General features: G+C 58.1%; 2 protein-coding genes across 2 annotated transcripts in view; one reads left to right on the forward strand and one right to left on the reverse strand.

Moving 5' to 3' along the window:
• The window catches only part of CDC42BPB (CDC42 binding protein kinase beta (DMPK-like)), a 64,342-nt gene that overhangs the window by 30,494 nt on the left and 16,458 nt on the right, over positions 1-17,390 (forward strand). The window contains exons 10-22 of the mRNA XM_014531622.1: positions 24-143; positions 865-998; positions 1,956-2,198; positions 4,302-4,412; positions 5,317-5,561; positions 5,654-5,759; positions 6,115-6,239; positions 7,617-7,722; positions 9,764-9,912; positions 10,480-10,574; positions 11,958-12,037; positions 16,577-16,666; positions 17,371-17,387. Coding sequence (XP_014387108.1) covers positions 24-143; positions 865-998; positions 1,956-2,198; positions 4,302-4,412; positions 5,317-5,561; positions 5,654-5,759; positions 6,115-6,239; positions 7,617-7,722; positions 9,764-9,912; positions 10,480-10,574; positions 11,958-12,037; positions 16,577-16,666; positions 17,371-17,387 — 1,621 coding nt within the window. The remainder of the gene's footprint in view (positions 1-23; positions 144-864; positions 999-1,955; positions 2,199-4,301; positions 4,413-5,316; positions 5,562-5,653; positions 5,760-6,114; positions 6,240-7,616; positions 7,723-9,763; positions 9,913-10,479; positions 10,575-11,957; positions 12,038-16,576; positions 16,667-17,370; positions 17,388-17,390) is intronic.
• Positions 12,813-17,390, reverse strand: part of LOC106724390 — an 11,469-nt gene continuing 6,891 nt past the window's right edge. The window contains exons 2-4 of the mRNA XM_014531621.1: positions 15,007-15,968; positions 14,430-14,431; positions 12,813-14,041 (exon numbers count right to left, since the gene is read on the reverse strand). Coding sequence (XP_014387107.1) covers positions 12,885-14,041; positions 14,430-14,431; positions 15,007-15,137 — 1,290 coding nt within the window. The 5' untranslated portion in view covers positions 15,138-15,968 and the 3' untranslated portion in view covers positions 12,813-12,884. The remainder of the gene's footprint in view (positions 14,042-14,429; positions 14,432-15,006; positions 15,969-17,390) is intronic.

The following is a 17,390-nucleotide window of genomic DNA, read 5'->3' on the forward strand; positions in this document are numbered from 1 at the left end:
CCCCCCCCCCCCCCCCCCCCCAGAGTCTACGCAGACCGTGCAGTCCCTCCACAGCTCAGCTCGGGGCCTGGGCGGTGTGGCCCGAGATAAAGAGGTGAAAAAGCTGACTGAGGAGATCGAGCGCCTGAAGAATAAAATAGCAGGTACATTTCACAGTCGGACCGAGTAGTCTCTGCTCTCAGAGGGCGTTGGTCTCTGCAGAGAAAACTTCAGAGCCTTTTCTTGCGGCGCAGAAGCCGGGCAAGCCTCAGCGTTAGCAGGCCAGTCAGAGCTCCACATTTTGTCAGTTTATTTAAAGCCCTTCCCCAGGTTCTGAGCGCTGATGCTTTCATAGCTCCAGCGGTCAGTTCCTGCTGTTCACCCCAGACTCGGAGCCTGTTGCCCTCCCTGCCCTGGCTCCTCGGCTCTGAGACCACACCCGGCCTCTCCACCGCAGCGAGCCTGCTCTCAGTGTCCTGGTGCTGGATCTGCTGCCCTTGTTCCTGGGTTATCGGTTCCCAAAGACTCAAGTCACTTCTAAGTCTTAACCCTTGACCTGACGGGTTGGCGCTGCCACTGACGCATCGCCAGGCAGACCCAAGGCGGGCAGCTTCTCCCCAGGTCTGTCTGGAACCCGCGTTTCCACCCGCAAAGGCTCCGTGGAGTCTGCGCTCAGCAAAGCTGTTGCCCCTGGGGCTCCACTGCCAGCTGCACAGGGTAGTGAGGATGAGGCAGGAGGGTGCACAGGTGGCTGCGGGGCCCTGCTGTGCGTGGGGAAGTCCGGAGGCCTCTGCCTGAGAGCGGGCGGGTCATGCGTGTTCAGGCCGGAATCAGATAGGAGCTTTCGCGGGGGAGGGCACACGGTTTGTTCTCTCCTTTGCTCAGACTCAAACAAGCTCGAGCGACAACTGGAGGACGCAGTGGCGCTTCGCTCGGAGCAGGAGGGTTCCGCGCTCCGGCTGAAAGGCCTGGAAAAGCAGTACCGCGTGGCGCGGCAGGAGAAGGAGGACTTCCACAAGGTAGCGGGCAACTGCTGTGCAGAGGAGACGGGCGGGCCCGGTCTGCGTGCTCCGTGTGGCACAGCCTGGGGGCAGCCCCCCGGACGGTAGCCCCGCAGCTGCCCTGCTTCCAGAGCGACGCTTGGTCACCACAGTCTGTGCAGAGGAGGCCCTGCTAACATTTGGGTGTTTCCCCAAACTCCGCTATCAGTTTGACTTTTCAGGAGGACACGTCGCTGTGTTCACTCGGGGTTGAGTTTTCTAAAAAGGCTCATTTAGACCCTCAGGTCAGTGGGCCTGAGCTTGGGGTCTGTTCTCTAAGATGTGGGGCTTTCAAACCCAGGCTGACAGTGGCTCACATGGTGTCACGGCACCTGCAGAGCGTGGTCTGGTGTGCGCTGGGGTGCCCTGCTGCTCCCTGTGTCAGAAAGCCGCTCTGAGCCCACGGGGCCTGGTGTGGGCGCTCCCCTCCCCGCGCGGGAGCTACCCCCAACCTGTTCGGGTCCCACTCCTTCCAGCCTCAGGCCAGCGGGTGCCACAGGGACCAGCTGCAGGGAGGTGAGGTCAGTGCAGCCAGAGGGACACCAGCCTCCCCCCTCAGCCTCCAGGAAAGGCCAGCTGCCCGGCACTGTTCACAGTTCTTTACTTTGATCGGAGTCTTAAGCCTCCCCGTGTGTAACATGTCCTTTCCAGTTCTACTGTCTGAATGGTGGGAACTCTGGTTACTTAACATTCACCAGAGTTCATGCCTCGTCCACCTTTGTGCTTGTGTGGGCGGCACAGAGGCGGCCGCCATGCAGGTGTGGAGCGTCGTTGCCCGGGCTGGAGGGTCTGTCGGGATGGGGGCTGAGCCCGAGCTCAGGTGCACTTCCAGGCTGCACACAGCCGAGCTGGGGCAGAGGGACCGCACTGTCCCTGAGCTCCCCGCCTTCACATCTCTGCGACAGCAGCGTCCACAGCGTCCTTCTTTCTGTTCAGCAACTGGTCGAAGCGTCCGAGCGCGTGAAGTCCCAGGCCAAAGAGCTGAAAGATGCCCACCAGCAGCGGAAGCTGGCCCTGCAGGAGTTCTCGGAGCTCAGCGAGCGCGTGGCAGAGCTGCGCGCTCAGAAGCAGAAGGTGTCCCGGCAGCTCCGCGACAAGGAGGAGGAGGTGGAGGCCGCCATGCAGAAGGTCGACTCCATGCGGCAGGAGGTCCGCAAATCCGAGAGGCTCAGGAAGGAGGTAGGAGCGTGGGCGCGGCTGCACCAGTGGGCTTCTGTGTGACCTGACACACCTCCAAAAGCTGGCGCAGCACAGCGACTGCAGAGTGGCTCGTGCACTCGGGTGAAGCCCAGTGAGGGGATCTGGCAAGCGATGGCTCAGGGGTCTCAGCCCCTACGTCCATGTGTGATGTTAGTAAGTGACTCCTGTAGTGCTGGTTTTTAAAATCGCCTGTGAAAGCTGATAGAGGGTATTCATGCCCACAAATGTGACAGAAACATGCCGTGATGGGCTGCAGCGGGGCTTCCAGGAACGTGCGCACCTGCGTCCATGCAGCAGCCAGGAGCGGGCGGGCTCGGCCCGCGCCCTATGCCTGAGGCCGCGGTCCTCACACTGGCAGGCCAGGGGGGCCTGGAGAGCTCGTCTGTGTGGCTGGTGGCTCTTAACGTTCACCGCGTTAGACGTGAAAAGTGGCACTTTTTTCATTATAACAGTAAACCCATTACAAGTTAGCATAAATAGTGTTTTTAAAGAAGTATTTTCCCCAAATATGTAGCGAGAAGAGTGGCATTTTTCACATTTTTGTACTTTTCTAAGATAACTGGCTGAACAGAAAACACCTCTGTGCCCACCTGCTCTGTGCTCTGTGTGGTGTGCACTGTCTGGGAATGGGCGGGAGAAACCCTGGGGAGCGGGGCGGGGAGTAAAGGGAGGCCTTGCAGGCCCTGGAGAGAAGCTCGGCCTCGGGGTCCCCGCGTCCTGCTGTTGGTGGGGACGTGCTGTGAGCCCGGAACGCTCCTCCTCGCTCAGGGCCCTTCGCCATCTGCCTCAGAAGCCTCTTGGCTGTGGTTAATGTTGGCCCCGTTACAGACGTCCCTCACTCCCCAGTGCTCCCCTTCACCACCCAGTCCCCGCCTTCCCCACACTATTGTCTGTATCCGTGGGCTGTGCATGTGCATGTGTGTTCTTGGAGTCCGGCGCCTTAGACCACTCGGCCATCCTGACACATTGGTACATGTATGATTATCCTGGCACGTTGGTACATGTATGTTTATCCTGACACATTGGTACATGTATGTTTATCCTGACACATTGGTACATGTATGTTTATCCTGACACGTTGGTACATGTATGTTTATCCTGACACATTGGTACATGTATGTTCTCTGGTTAGTTTCTTCCAGTTCCCGTCCCCCTCACCCCCCTCCGAGATCTGTCGGTCTGTTTCATGCAGCCAGGCCTCTGGTCCTATTTTGTTCATCAGTTTATTTTGTTCATTAGATTCCACATATGAGTGAGATCATGTGATACTTGTCTTTCTCTGACTGGCTTATTTCACTTAGTTAGCATAATACTCTCCAGGTCCCTTCATGCTGTCTCGAAGGGTAAGAGGTCCTTCTTTTTACTGTTGCATAGTGTTCCATGGTGTAGATGTACCACAGCTTTTTATCCACTGTCTACTGATGGGCACTTGGGCTGTTTCCAGACCTCAGCTATTGCACATTGCGCTGCTATGGACATGGGGTGCACACATTCGTTCTGATGGGTGTTTCGGGATCCCAGCAGTGGGATCACTGGGTTAAGTGGCAGCTCCATCTGTAATTTTTGGAGGAAGCTCCACACTGTTTTGCACAGCGGCTGCCCCAGTCTGCATCCCCGTGTGCTATTCTGCAGCCTAGATGCGTCTGTAGTTGTAGCCACTGTGATTCAGGGGGGAGCCTGCGAGCACCGCCGCTCGGATGGATGGGGTGAGGGGGTGCTGGACCTGCGGACCCACTGGGAGCAGAAGTGCTCCATTTAAGAAGTGAATGCGTGTCCTCCAACAGCAGAGAACTTGTTTTCACAAACCAGTGCCTTTCTCGACGTTTCACGTCAAATTACCCATTTACGTGAGAGTTTAACGTTGTTTTACTAACCAGCCATTCTAGTCAATCCCTGAGGAGTGCTCCTCAGACTTGACCGAGTGATGAAACCTGGGACAGAGTGAAGTGAGAGCTTGCAGGATTCTGCGCACTTAGAGACCGTGCGGGCGGGGAGGGGTGACGCGTGGGGACCGTGCGGGCGGGGAGGGGTGACGTGTGCAGCTGGCTTGGTGCCTCTGAACCGCGGTTCTCCGTTTTGCAGCTGGAAGCTCGGCTCGAGGACGCCATGGCCGAGGCCTCGAAGGAGCGCAAGCTTCGCGAGCACAGCGAGAGCTTCTCCAAGCAACTCGAAAGCGAGCTCGAGGCCCTCAAGGTAGAGCCTGCTGGGTCCCGCTCCCACCAGCAGCTGCGACCCTCCCTGCCCGTTGGGACTCATCCCGAGGAGCGGGCCCGTCACTAGCACCTGTGCCTCTGGACACCTGGGTTTCTAAACTCCTGGGCCCACTTCCGGGAAAGTTCCTTGAAGCCGGTGTCCTGCCACTGACAGCGGAGACAGGCTGGTCGTCCGTGGCCAGAGGCGGCGAGGGGCCAGGGGAAAGGCCTGGAGTGGGAGAGGGCGGTGGGAGGCTGGGCTCCTGGCTGACCTCATGTGACCCCAGGGCCTCCACCTGCCTAGCCGTGGGCTCCTTGTCTGTGAATGGAGACGCTGAGGCTTCTCTCTCCCTCGCACCCGCTCCCAGCCCCTGGCGAATCCGCCACCTCTCCCCTGCACATCCTCAAGGTGTCTGTGTCTCCCCTCATCTGCGCTGCCACCTGCCTGGCCAGTGTGTCGAACCGCACTCCTCCCTCCTCCCAGTCTTGGTCACGTCACCTGCGTGACTGTCTTGTTCGCTGGTGTGTGTCAGTCATTGTCCCTCTGCTGCACGAGAGCAGAGATGTCACGTGGCCGCAGCCACAGGGGCCTGACATTCGGTCCCCAGAGTGCTGAGCAGGGTGCTGGGCAGAGAGGGACCTGGAACCATCCACCTTGCAGGGTGACACAGTGTGACACGGCCCCGGGTCCGACAGGTCTGGGCACGTCCCTCCTGCAGGCAGATGCTGTCACCCCCAAAGCTGCCCTCCTGAGGCCACGTGACCGGGCTCAGCTGTCACAGGACCGTGCCTGCCGGTGGGGGCACAGGCAGCAGCGTGCCAAGGGCCTGCATGTGGGAGGGGACGCAGCGTGACCCCGAGGGAAGGCAGGGGAGTGTGTGACTTACCTGAACCTTCATCTCCAGGGAAAGCAAGGGGGCCGGGGACCAGGGGCCTCCTTAGAGCATCAGCAAGAGATTTCCAAAATCAAGTCTGAGCTGGAGAAGAAGGTCTTGTTCTACGAAGAGGAGCTGGTCAGACGCGAGGCCTCCCACGTGCTGGAGGTAAAAACTGTGAGGAAGGAGGTGCATGACTCTGAGAGCCACCAGCTGGCCCTGCAGAAGGAGATCTTAATGTTAAAAGACAAACTGGAGAAGTCAAAGCGAGAACGGTGAGTTCCCCGTCTCCTCCGCGTGGGAGGTGCAGACTGGTGCGGCTGGGCCGGGGTGGGCCCAGTGGGCTCTGACCCTGCCCCTCCCGCAGGCTCAATGAGGTGGAGGAGGCAGTGGGCACCGTCAAAGACAAGTTGGAGCGAGACCGAGCCGTGCTGTCGGAGGAGAACAAGAAGCTGGCCGCCGAGAAGGAGAGGGTAATGGGGGGCTCGGGGCCTCGGGGGGCGGGAACTTGCCCCTCGTGGATGCTGGAAGTTTGCGTTTTAAGTTTTTTTATTTTTCAGTCAAGTAATGGTGATCTTTTAAATGGGGTGTTTGTAATTGGCTAAAAGCTGCTGATTATCTGAAATCCCTGGCTCTTGGTCCCTTTTATGTTCAGATCTGCATTGAAATGTGACTGGAGTTGGATTCAATCAAAAGTCCACATCCTGAACTTCATAAAGATTAAATGAAACTTCCAAAATCCTCAAAAGAACTTGTAGTTTGAATAATGCTAATGTCCTACTTGCAGGCGCCAAATAACTCACTGTGTGTGCGATTGTTTACTTTCAGCTTTGCTCCTTCGTGGACAAGCTCACAGCTCAGAACAGGCAACTGGAGGACGAGCTGCAGGACCTGGCAGCCAAGAAGGAGTCGGTGGCCCACTGGGAAGCTCAGATCGCCGAGATCATCCAGTGGTACGTCCGCCCGCCCAGCCGTGTGGCCAGGCTCAGGCTCAAGTGCAGCCCGCCCAGCAGTGTGGCCCAGGCTCAGGCTCAGGTGTGGCCAGGCTCAGGTTCAGCTCAGGCTCAGGTGTGGCCCAGGCTCAGGCTCAGGTGTGGCTCAGGCTCAGGCTCAGGTGTGGCTCAGGCTGTGGCTCAGTCTCAGGCTCAGGTGTGGCTCAGGCTCAGGCTCAGGTGTGGCCAGGCTCAGGTGTGGCCAGGCTCAGGCTCAGGTGTGTCCCAGGCTCAGGCTCAGATGTGGCCAGGCTCAGGTGTGTCCCAGGCTCAGGCTCAGGTGTGGCTCAGGCTCAGGCTCTCAGGCTCAGGTGTGGCCAGGCTCAGGCTCAGGTGTGGCCAGGCTCAGGCTCAGGTGTGGCCAGGCTCAGGCTCAGGTGTGGCCAGGCTCAGGCTCAGGTGTGGCCAGGCTCAGGCTCAGGTGTGGCCAGGCTCAGGCTCAGGTGTGGCCAGGCTCAGGCTCAGGTGTGGCCAGGCTCAGGCTCAGGTGTGGCCAGGCTCAGGCTCAGGTGTGGCCAGGCTCAGGCTCAGGTGTGGCCAGGCTCAGGCTCAGGTGTGGCCAGGCTCAGGCTCAGGTGTGGCCAGGCTCAGGCTCAGGTGTGGCCAGGCTCAGGCTCAGGTGTGGCCAGGCTCAGGCTCAGGTGTGGCCAGGCTCAGGCTCAGGTGTGGCCAGGCTCAGGCTCAGGTGTGGCCAGGCTCAGGCTCAGGTGTGGTGTGGCCCAGGCTCAGGTGTGGCCAGGCTCAGGCTCAGGTGTGGCCAGGCTCAGGCTCAGGTGTGGCCCAGCCCAGGGTGCCGTTTCTCCAGCTCCCATCTTCCTCTGTGACCGTCATGTACACCTCCTGCTATTTCTCGGCCGTCCAGGCACAGCCCTCAGCTATGCCCCCACATCGCTGTGTCAGTGGCAGTTCTGCCCAGTGCCATTGCTGAGCTAAAGGTGGAGAGGCAGCCACCAGGTCTCTGAGGTGTGGCTGAGGCTGTGCAGGGACACCCGCCCTCGGAGGCGCCACTGGCCTCTACCTACGGCGCGTTCTTTTTTTTATACATATTTTTATTGGTTTCAGAGAGGAAGGGAGAGGGAGAGAGAGACAGACATCAATGATGAGAGAGTCATTGATCAGCTGCCTCCTGCAGGACCTACACTGGGGAATTGAACCTCGACCTCCTGGTTCATAGGTCGACGCTCAACCACTGAGCCACACCGGCCGGCCTCAGGGGCATTCTGTTGTCACAGGGACTGGTGTCCTGTGATTGGACACTGGGTCCCTGTGTCCTCAGGGAGGCGGGACCCATGCGTGCTCCTGGCTCCTGGCATTCAGACACTACGTCCCCTCCCGCAGGGTCAGTGACGAGAAAGACGCACGGGGTTACCTCCAGGCTCTGGCTTCGAAGATGACGGAAGAGCTCGAGGCGTTGAGGAGCTCCAGCCTGGGGTCGCGAACACTGGTGGGTTGTGCCCTGAGCACACGTCTGTCCCAGGGGACGCACAAGGGGCTTTCTCCGTGAAGCACCACACAGGCCGTTCCCTTGGGGACAGCGGTGTGAGCAGCACCAGCATGGTGTCCGCTCCGGGAGGCCAGATGCTGTCGTCCCCCCGCTCATGTCGCCATGCTCAGTGGTGCCGCGCCCTGTGGGGACATCCTCCGTGAGCAGGACGGCCCACCCTCTGGGCAGGCTTCTAGGTGACCAGCCAGTGGTCTGTGTTTGTAGCGTTGGGAGTGTGGCCAGCTCGGGGCTGCACAGGTCCTCTCTCAGCCCAGTTCCCTCGTCCCCATTTACTTTTTAAAAACGATTCATTTTGTGAACGAACGATACAGAACAGTAAGAACAGAGGCTCAGTGAAAGGGTTTATAGAATTCTGGTTCCGTCATGTTTTCCTGGTTGGAAGGTATGTTTACCCAAAGGGACAGCGCCTGCAGGTGTGGTGACTGCTCACCTCACACGAGCACCAGAGCTCAGTCTTTGGTGTGGAGGCCGGGCACACAGCGGCCTCAGTGCGTGTCCCAGGGCCTCCCCTGCGTCCCCAGAGCCCTCCGTCTGGGAGAAACAGTGACAGCCCTGGGAAACATCTTCACTTTTTGGGGTGAGGTTTCTGCAGCAACTGGGATGGTCAGTAAGTGTCTTCCATCTCAGCGCTCCTCTTCCAGCCGCTGTGTGCCCTGGCTCCTAGGAGCTGCGCTGACCAGTCTGTGCGCAAACCTCGTAGGAGGAGAAAGAGGCCGTCACAGGTCCTTCTAGCAGCACGGGCTTCGGAGATTCTTGTTGCAGAACACTGTGTAGATGGCTCCTATTGAAGGACACACTGGATGAGGTTGCAGTTCCTTTTTCCCTGAGGGTATATCGTTCATGTACTGATTCTGGAGAAAATCCATCCAGGACGTCGTTGCCTGGAGACTGAGGGCTCAGTCACGTTCCCTCCACGCCTGCTCCTGCCTGCAGCTGGGAAAGGCGCCTCGGGCCGCGCTCTTCTCCGCGATGGAAACTTAGGAATAAAGTGTCCAGGTGCCTCTCATTCCCCTTGGAAGTCAGCGGGCCGGTTGGCCCGCCCAGTGAGCAGGTGCTGCAGCGGCTGCTTCCCTCGCTGTGCCATCCCCTGGCCGTGCCCCGCCCCTCCTTTTCCTTTCTCTTAGTCTCCTCTCAGGTAGGCATCCTCGGTGAAGAATGACATCATTCCTGCAGTGAGGAAATAGCCAAATGCTTCAGGATAGAACAGTGATGGCGAACCTATGACACGCGTGTCAGAGGTGACACGCGAACTCATTTTTTTGGTTGATTTTTCTTTGTTAAATGGCATTTAAATATATAAAATAAATATCAAAAATATAAGTCTTTGTTTTACTATGGTTGCAAATATCAAAAAATTTCTATATGTGACACGGCACCAGAGTTAAGTTAGGGTTTTTCAAAATGCTGACACGCCGAGCTCAAAAGGTTCGCCATCACTGGGATAGAAGGAAGTAAGATAACTGTGACCGTACAGTGCCGCTTAGCTTTGTAAGAGTCTAGTGGCCTAAATAGAAATTACATGATGGCCCTAGTTGGTTTGGCTCAGTGGCTAGAGCGTCAGCCTACGGACTGAAGGGTCCCGGGTTTGATTCCAGGTCAGGGCACATGCCCAGGTTGTAGGCTCGATTCCCCGGTAAGGGGTGTGTAGGAGGTAGCGATCAATTATTCTCTCTCATCGTTGATCTTTCTCTCTCTTCCTCTCCCTTCCTCTTTGAAATCAATTTAAAAAATTACATTATAGGATCCATTTTACTCTTTCAAAAAATTAGTGAATTTTTAGAAGATCTCTAAGGAAGAATAAAGGCCATAAAATATTGAAAATAAAATTGGCTGTGATGGACTTTGATAATACCTGAGTGTTAATCTTTAAATATGATAAACGTTTAAAGTTAGAAACAGATGAATTTATTATTTGTTAGCGCTAATTTTGTGAAGTTAGTAGTTTAAAATGTATCTCTCACATTTGAACCAACGCACACAGGACCCCCTCTGGAAGGTGCGCCGCAGTCAGAAGCTGGACATGTCCGCGCGGCTGGAGCTGCAGTCGGCGCTGGAGGCCGAGATCCGGGCCAAGCAGCTGGTTCAGGAGGAGCTGAGGAAGGCCAAGGACTCGAACCTCTCCTTTGAAAGGTGCTTGTCCTCCCGTGTGGGCCCTGGGGCACGCCTGCCGTCCCAGGATGGGGCTGAGGTGTGGGCGGGTGTCACCACTACACAGGTGCGGAGCCAGGATTCAATGGCAGGTCCCCCCGTGCTGGACTGGCCTGCTCGCCGCCTCACCAGATGTTGGCTGTAGCAGCTGGCTGCTCTGTCCCCCGACAAAAGCCTAGGAACCCCAAGACCTTGCGCTCAGGGAGGTGGTAGCCACCATCTTGCCGGTTAGGGGAAAGACACCGGTGTAAGGTCTGAGAGCCCTGGGCTGTGTGTCCTCAGAGGGCACAGGGTGGTCCAGAGAGAGAGCAATGTCCAACACGCCGCGGGCTCCACACTGGTTTTGCCATCCGTGTTTGTGCTGCGGAACCACTGGTACCATCCAGACGCGCTAGGGGAGGCCGGCCCGTCACGCGTGTGTCCGTCCACATGTGTGTGGAGCCCGGGCGCGGCCCGGCACTTTCCTGGGGACAGCCCCGCCCCGCCTTCCGCTCAGCCGCTCGCAGATGGCCTGGCTCTGCACCTAACGCCGCCTATTTCTCCTTTTAGTAAACTAAAGGACTCGGAAGCCAAAAATAAAGAATTATTAGAAGAAATGGAAATTTTGAAGAAGAAGATGGAAGAAAAATTTAGAGCAGATACCGGTAAATTAAAATTACAAGTTTTTACATTTTTAAAGTATAAGCCTTTTTTAATGAAATGGTTTTGTTTTAGATTTAACTTCTTTTAGGTTTAATAGCTTTTAGTTATGTGAAGAGAGCACTTAGTCATTCCAAAGCCAAAACTCTGAAATAGGTGCGTTCCAGTGATTCGCTCCCTGGAGTCACCCGCAGGTCTGGGTGGTCCTTCCTGTGTTCGATCTTGAAAGAAATGAGTGTAGTTAGACGTCACATCCCATGACAAGGGACCGCTCTGTGCCCCTGTGGCCGGGTGTCTGCCACTCTGGCCTCGCTGTCCTGGAACCCGCTGCCGGGTGTGGACCCGCGTACAGCATTTCCCATTCCCGTCACTGTTTTGGGCGAGATGTCCAGCGTGAACTGCCGGTCCAAGGGTCAGCGTGCACACCTTGCAGGTGCTGCCGCTGCTGCAGGCGCCGGGACGTCTGTGCCCGCCACGGGTCGGGCGGGTCCCCGTCACACCCAGGTGAGGTCACCCTGGTCGGTGCGAAGCAGCATCGCAGCGGAGCCGGGTTTGCGTTTTCTTATTCTGAGCAGGACGTGGGCTGGCGGTGGTTCTTCCTCTGTGGTTTATACAGTTGTATCCTTGGCCCATTTTAGAAATAGAAGCTGTGCAGTCTTTTTCTTACTTCTCCAAAGCTTTCTGGGTATTTGGGATTAGAGGCTTTTGTTTGTGACTGAAGTTGCAAGTATTTTTTCTCGGCTGTCTTTTACTTATTTTTTTTTTTATTTTTAAGCCGGGGATAGGGTTTTAAATGGTGTGTGTGTCTGATCGGTGTCTCCCCTTGGAGGCAGAGAGAGAGACTCCTGCGCCCAGTTGTCCGGGGAGTGCGCCCGTGCTCTCCTCTGGCGCGTGCAGGGTCGCTGTTCAGTGGCTCACCGCCCGCTTGGAGTTTGTGAGGATGTGCAGTCCGGGGGGACCCATTCTAGCTTTTTCCCGTGGCCCATTAGTTGTTCACCAGTTAAGTTCCCATCCCTGCTGACTTCCTGTTACTCTGCTCATGTGTGAGATTGCCCTGGGCACCTGCTCCGAGCCGGGATTTTCTCCCCTGTTGGTCATTCCTGGGCCAGACCTCTCGTGGGTCCGTTTTCACAGCTGGTGGGTCTCCTCCCGCCCCTTTCTTTAGAGACTCCGAGGTGTCCGCCCTCTCCCTCCGCCTCCCCCTCCCCCTCCCCCTCTCCCAGGTGAGCTTGCATTCCCGTCCCGGCTGGGGAAAGTCACGGCGTTGGCGTGGCACCACGTCAGGTTTATCGGTTAACTGGGGAGCGCCGGCGTCCGCCGACATGGAGCCTTCCCGTCTCAGCATAAGATTGTCTTACGTTTTCACCGTGACCGTCTCTGTCTTGCAGGACTCAAACTTCCAGATTTTCAGGATTCTATTTTTGAGTATTTCAACACTGCACCGCTTGCACATGACCTGACCTTCAGAGTGAGTAACTGTTTTACAAGCGAAAAGCGCATTTATGATGGGTTAGAAATAGTGCACTGTGACCTGACTCCTGTGGGGCCAGAACACACCAGCCAAGTACCATCTGACGCTGACCTGTCCTCCACCCAGGATGTGAAGTGTGTAGGTTATAGACGTGTAAGGACTTGCGATGTTTCCAGAGAAGTTTCCAGAATTCGTGAGAGCTGCTAAGAAACCGCTCTGTGTCTTGAGGGCAGAGGTTGCCTGGGCCTCTGCCTGTGTGCTCCAGGCAGCTGTTAAAGCACAGCCTCGCACTGCAGTCAGGGAAGAGCAAGCAGACCTTCGGGGGGCGTCCTGGCTCCCCTTCAGGTCTCCCCGACGGATGGAGGCCCCTCGCTGCCGCCGGAGTTGGAGCTGGGGCGGCACCTCCCCGGGGAGCGGCGGTGCTGCCTGTGCAGGAAGCGGCAGAATGCAGGGCGAGCCCCACTTCCCATGCACCGTTTCCCGCGCCTCGGGCGCCACGTCTTCCCCTTTTCAAGAGAGTAGGCTGAACCCTTCCTAGCAGCCTCTGGAAGCCAGAAAGGGAAAAGCGGGAAAGCAGGTCTCATTCACGGGGCCTGTGAGGCGTGTGCTGGATTTCCCGCCTTTATTTAGAAATGTTTACACCTGCAGCGGAGGTGGAAGAGCCTGCAGTGAGCACACGCATCTGACCCGGTGCGTCTCACCCGGCGTCATGCCCCTGTGCGGCTCCTCCCTCCCCGTGCAGCACACTCCCCCCAACTATTGAAAATGCGTTGTAGGCATCAGCGACCCTGGGCTACTCCAGAGTTCATGTCCTGAGTCAGGCCATCCTCCCGCATAACCGCAGCTAACCGCGATGTCGCTGTCGTGTGGACGAGGTGGCCCTCGTAACCGCGATGTCGCTGTCGGGTGGACGAGGTGGCCCTCGTAACCGCGATGTCGCTGTCGGGTGGACGAGGTGGCCCTCGTAACCGCGATGTCGCTGTCGGGTGGACGAGGTGGCCCTCGTAACCGCGATGTCGCTGTCGGGTGGACGAGGTGGCCCTCGTAACCGCGATGTCGCTGTCGGGTGGACGAGGTGGCCCTCGTAACCGCGATGTCGCTGTCGGGTGGACGAGGTGGCCCTCGTAACCGCGATGTCGCTGTCGGGTGGACGAGGTGGCCCTCGTAACCGCGATGTCGCTGTCGGGTGGACGAGGTGGCCCTCGTAACCGCGATGTCGCTGTCGGGTGGACGAGGTGGCCCTCGTAACCGCGATGTCGCTGTCGGGTGGACGAGGTGGCCCTCGTAACCGCGATGTCGCTGTCGGGTGGACGAGGTGGCCCTCGTAACCGCGATGTCGCTGTCGGGTGGACGAGGTGGCCCTCGTAACCGCGATGTCGCTGTCGGGTGGACGAGGTGGCCCTCGTAACCGCGATGTCGCTGTCGGGTGGACGAGGTGGCCCTCGTAACCGCGATGTCGCTGTCGGGTGGACGAGGTGGCCCTCGTAACCGCGATGTCGCTGTCGGGTGGACGAGGTGGCCCTCGTAACCGCGATGTCGCTGTCGGGTGGACGAGGTGGCCCTCGTAACCGCGATGTCGCTGTCGGGTGGACGAGGTGGCCCTCGTAACCGCGATGTCGCTGTCGGGTGGACGAGGTGGCCCTCGTAACCGCGATGTCGCTGTCGGGTGGACGAGGTGGCCCTCGTAACCGCGATGTCGCTGTCGGGTGGACGAGGTGGCCCTCGTAACCGCGATGTCGCTGTCGGGTGGACGAGGTGGCCCTCGTAACCGCGATGTCGCTGTCGGGTGGACGAGGTGGCCCTCGTAACCGCGATGTCGCTGTCGGGTGGACGAGGTGGCCCTCGTAACCGCGATGTCGCTGTCGGGTGGACGAGGTGGCCCTCGTAACCGCGATGTCGCTGTCGGGTGGACGAGGTGGCCCTCGTAACCGCGATGTCGCTGTCGGGTGGACGAGGTGGCCCTCGTAACCGCGATGTCGCTGTCGTGTGGACGAGGTGGCCCTGAGGCCCTGGTTGCCGGTCCAGGCAGAGCCTGGGAACCGTGCTGAGCTGTCCTGCCCTGCCTCCTGTGCTCTGGAACGGTGCCTCCTTCCCCGTGAGTGGCTGCTTTGCCTGGCCTAGACCAGCAGTGTTGTGAGGCCCAGCCTCTGGGTTTGTCTGATGCTCCCGCTCGTGAGACGTGGGCTGGACATTTTGGCGGGAATTCTGCAGGGGACACGTGCAGGTTCCATGCTCTGCAGAAGCCGTTGGGTTGAGGGGGTGTGCCAGACCTCGCCCGGAAAGGGCCAATGGATGTGCCACCCACAGCAGCCTGGCCAGCGGCCAGCGCTCCCGGCCTGGGTCAGCCTTAGCGAACCCGGCAGGCTTGCTCCTGTCGTCCTGGCACTACCACTGCCGTCGCTTTGGACACGGGCTTTGTCAGGTTGGCGGTTTGTTTTCCCGAAGCCCTCAGTTTGTTTGTAATCCTCACCCCAGGGCGATGTTTTTGTTGTCGTTTACTTTTTTTTTAATAGAGAGTGACAGGAAGGGTGGAGAGAGAAACATTGATGTGAGAGAAAGACATCAATTGGTTGCCTCTCGTATGCACCCCCACCAGGGATTGAATCTGCAACCTGGGTATATGCCCTGATGGGGCGTCAGACCTGCAACTTTTTTTGCTGTACAGGACGACGTTCCAGTCAACTGAGCCACCCACCCGCCAGGGCTTTTTTTTTTTTTAAGAGAGAAACATCGACTTGTTGTTTCACTTATGTACTCCTTCATGGATGTGCCGGGACCTGAGATCAAACCAGCAACTTCGGCGCATTGGGCCAGCGCTCTAACCGCTGAGCCGTGCGGGCCAGGTAGAGGCTGCAGTGCTTAAGAAGCAAACAGATTGCACTGCAGCGGCGCCTCTGCAGCTGGTCACCGTGCCATGAGCCTGCCGCCGCTGCCTGCCTTCCCGCCACTGCAGCGTCGGGCTCCACCGTGACCGCGAGTGCAGCTTCCGAGGACAGAGACTGCAGTTAACGGGCGGAGGTGCCAGGAGGGCCTCTCTCCTGTGGAGTGGGTGGCAGTGGCGTCTCCGGCAGGTGCTTTCCAGCTCGGACCCCCTCATGGGCCGCACTGGCGCATGTCAGCCCGGGGTGGGGCTGGTCTTGGTACCTTGTCCTCGGAGCCGGCACCCTACCCTGCATGTTAGTGCCGTTAACGTCAGCGCTTTGACAGCTGTTCCTGCCTCCGGCTCAGGAGAAAGGACAGTCACTTCCGGGAAAAGCCTTGGTTGGAGTCTGGGTCTGCTGGGAGGTGGGCCCACACCGGGAATGGTCTCCTAGAACCTGTCTCTCTCCCCACATGAAACACGCTGTTGAGGACTGGGAATGATGGAGTCCAGTTTCCATGCAAGTTCTTATTGGGTGGGAGTGATTGTTCTGTCCTCCTGTCTGCCCCTCCTCCACGTCCTCGCTGCCTCACTGGTGCCAGGGCAGCCTGGCACACGTCCACACGATACCTCGTCCACAGGACAGTGACATCGCGGCTGCGTGGGCCACCTCCTCCCTCAGCGTGCACCTTTCTGATCAGTTCACAACTGCGTGGTGAACATTAATATTCGCTTGCTCCTCATTTTTCTAAAACTGTGGCTCTAACTTCTTTAACATTCCTGTTATGGGAGAAACATGCTTACATCTGCAGCCTTGATCGCCAGCTCTCCCCTGGGAAGTTCTGTACGCACGCAGGACGGCCGCGGGGCTGCATGGGGGCTGCGCGCGCTCCTGGTGCCCGAGGGCTCCTCAGGCAGCCCACTGACTGCGGCTGCTGTAGGGCTTCCCGGTCGGCTCCGTCCGCTGGAGCACCAGGCGCAGCTGTGGGCGCTCCTGTGGGCGCCTCCCGGCGTCTGTCTGGTGCCGTCTCCTTGTGCTCAGGCTGCGCTGCTTCCACACGCACGCACCTGTGGACAGAGGGCGTGACCTTTGATGGGGAAATACTAGTTTCAGGAACGCTCGTTACAACCTAAAGATGGTCTTAGAATGCAGCTTTAGCTTCAAATTGGCTTCAAAGCTTTAGCTCCAATTTCAAATAGAAATTAATTTGGGAATCTTGAGTTGTCAGAACAAAACAATGCTTCCCTGTGTATCAAACTTTCAGGGAAATTCTCCCTTCTGGTCAGAGGCCCACAGGCCTCTGTTGTCCCTGAGATGAGGTTAAGAAGCACTGGGCTCCGGCTGGAAGGTACAGAGAGTCACGTCCGTTAGAGGGCTGGCGTTTCCCGGCGCCTCCCCTTCCAGGGTGGCTTCTGCCTTGGCTGGTGACGGTGCCTCGTCAGGGTCCCGGCCGGAGGTCACTCTGCAGCCTCGGCATGCAGGGAAGGGTGAGGGGTGACGACACGGTGCCCCGGGAACAAGACCTGTGCTGGACCTCAGCTCCCCAGTGGGAGGCACTTTTTATTACTTTTTATTTTGGGGGGATGCACTTTTTAAATAGAGAACACGTAGTAGAGTCTGAATTCTGCAGAGTGAGTTCTTTCATTCTCACAATTTCTTTGCCTTTTCCCCACAGACCAGCTCAGCTAGTGAGCAAGAAACACAAGCTCCAAAGCCGGAAGTGTCCCCGTCCACGTCCATGGCTGCAAGCACAGAGCAGCAGGAGGTAAGACTGCCCCGGACCGTGACCCTCAGTCTGCCCCCTCGGCCCCGCGTCCACCTTGACGGTGCCTCGTCAGGGTCCCGGCCGGAGGTCACTCTGCAGCCTCGGCATGCAGGGAAGGGTGAGGGGTGACGACACGGTGCCCCGGGAACAAGACCTGTGCTGGACCTCAGCTCCCCAGTGGGAGGCACTTTTTATTACTTTTTATTTTGGGGGGATGCACTTTTTAAATAGAGAACACGTAGTAGAGTCTGAATTCTGCAGAGTGAGTTCTTTCATTCTCACAATTTCTTTGCCTTTTCCCCACAGACCAGCTCAGCTAGTGAGCAAGAAACACAAGCTCCAAAGCCGGAAGTGTCCCCGTCCACGTCCATGGCTGCAAGCACAGAGCAGCAGGAGGTAAGACTGCCCCGGACCGTGACCCTCAGTCTGCCCCCTCGGCCCCGCGTCCACCTGCTGCTGGAGGCCGAGGCCGGTGCGCTCGGTCCTGCCCGCAGCGCCAGCTCTGAGCCCGACTTGCATTTCAGAGCTGCCGTCGGCGCATCGGCTCGATGAGGCGTGCTTTGACAGGTGTCTCCACAATGTCTCGAATTAAAAATGCAGAACTGTTCATTATTGATCAGCTCCAGGGGGAAGGGATCCACGCAGGGTCTGGCTAGAGCAGCGCTGAGCTAGCACGGCGCTCACCTGTCCCGCTTGTCTCCCAGGACATGGCTCGGGCCCCGCA

The sequence above is a fragment of the Myotis brandtii genome, unplaced genomic scaffold, assembly GCF_000412655.1.
Source record: "Myotis brandtii unplaced genomic scaffold, ASM41265v1 scaffold819, whole genome shotgun sequence".
Classification (NCBI taxonomy): Eukaryota; Metazoa; Chordata; class Mammalia; order Chiroptera; family Vespertilionidae; genus Myotis; species Myotis brandtii.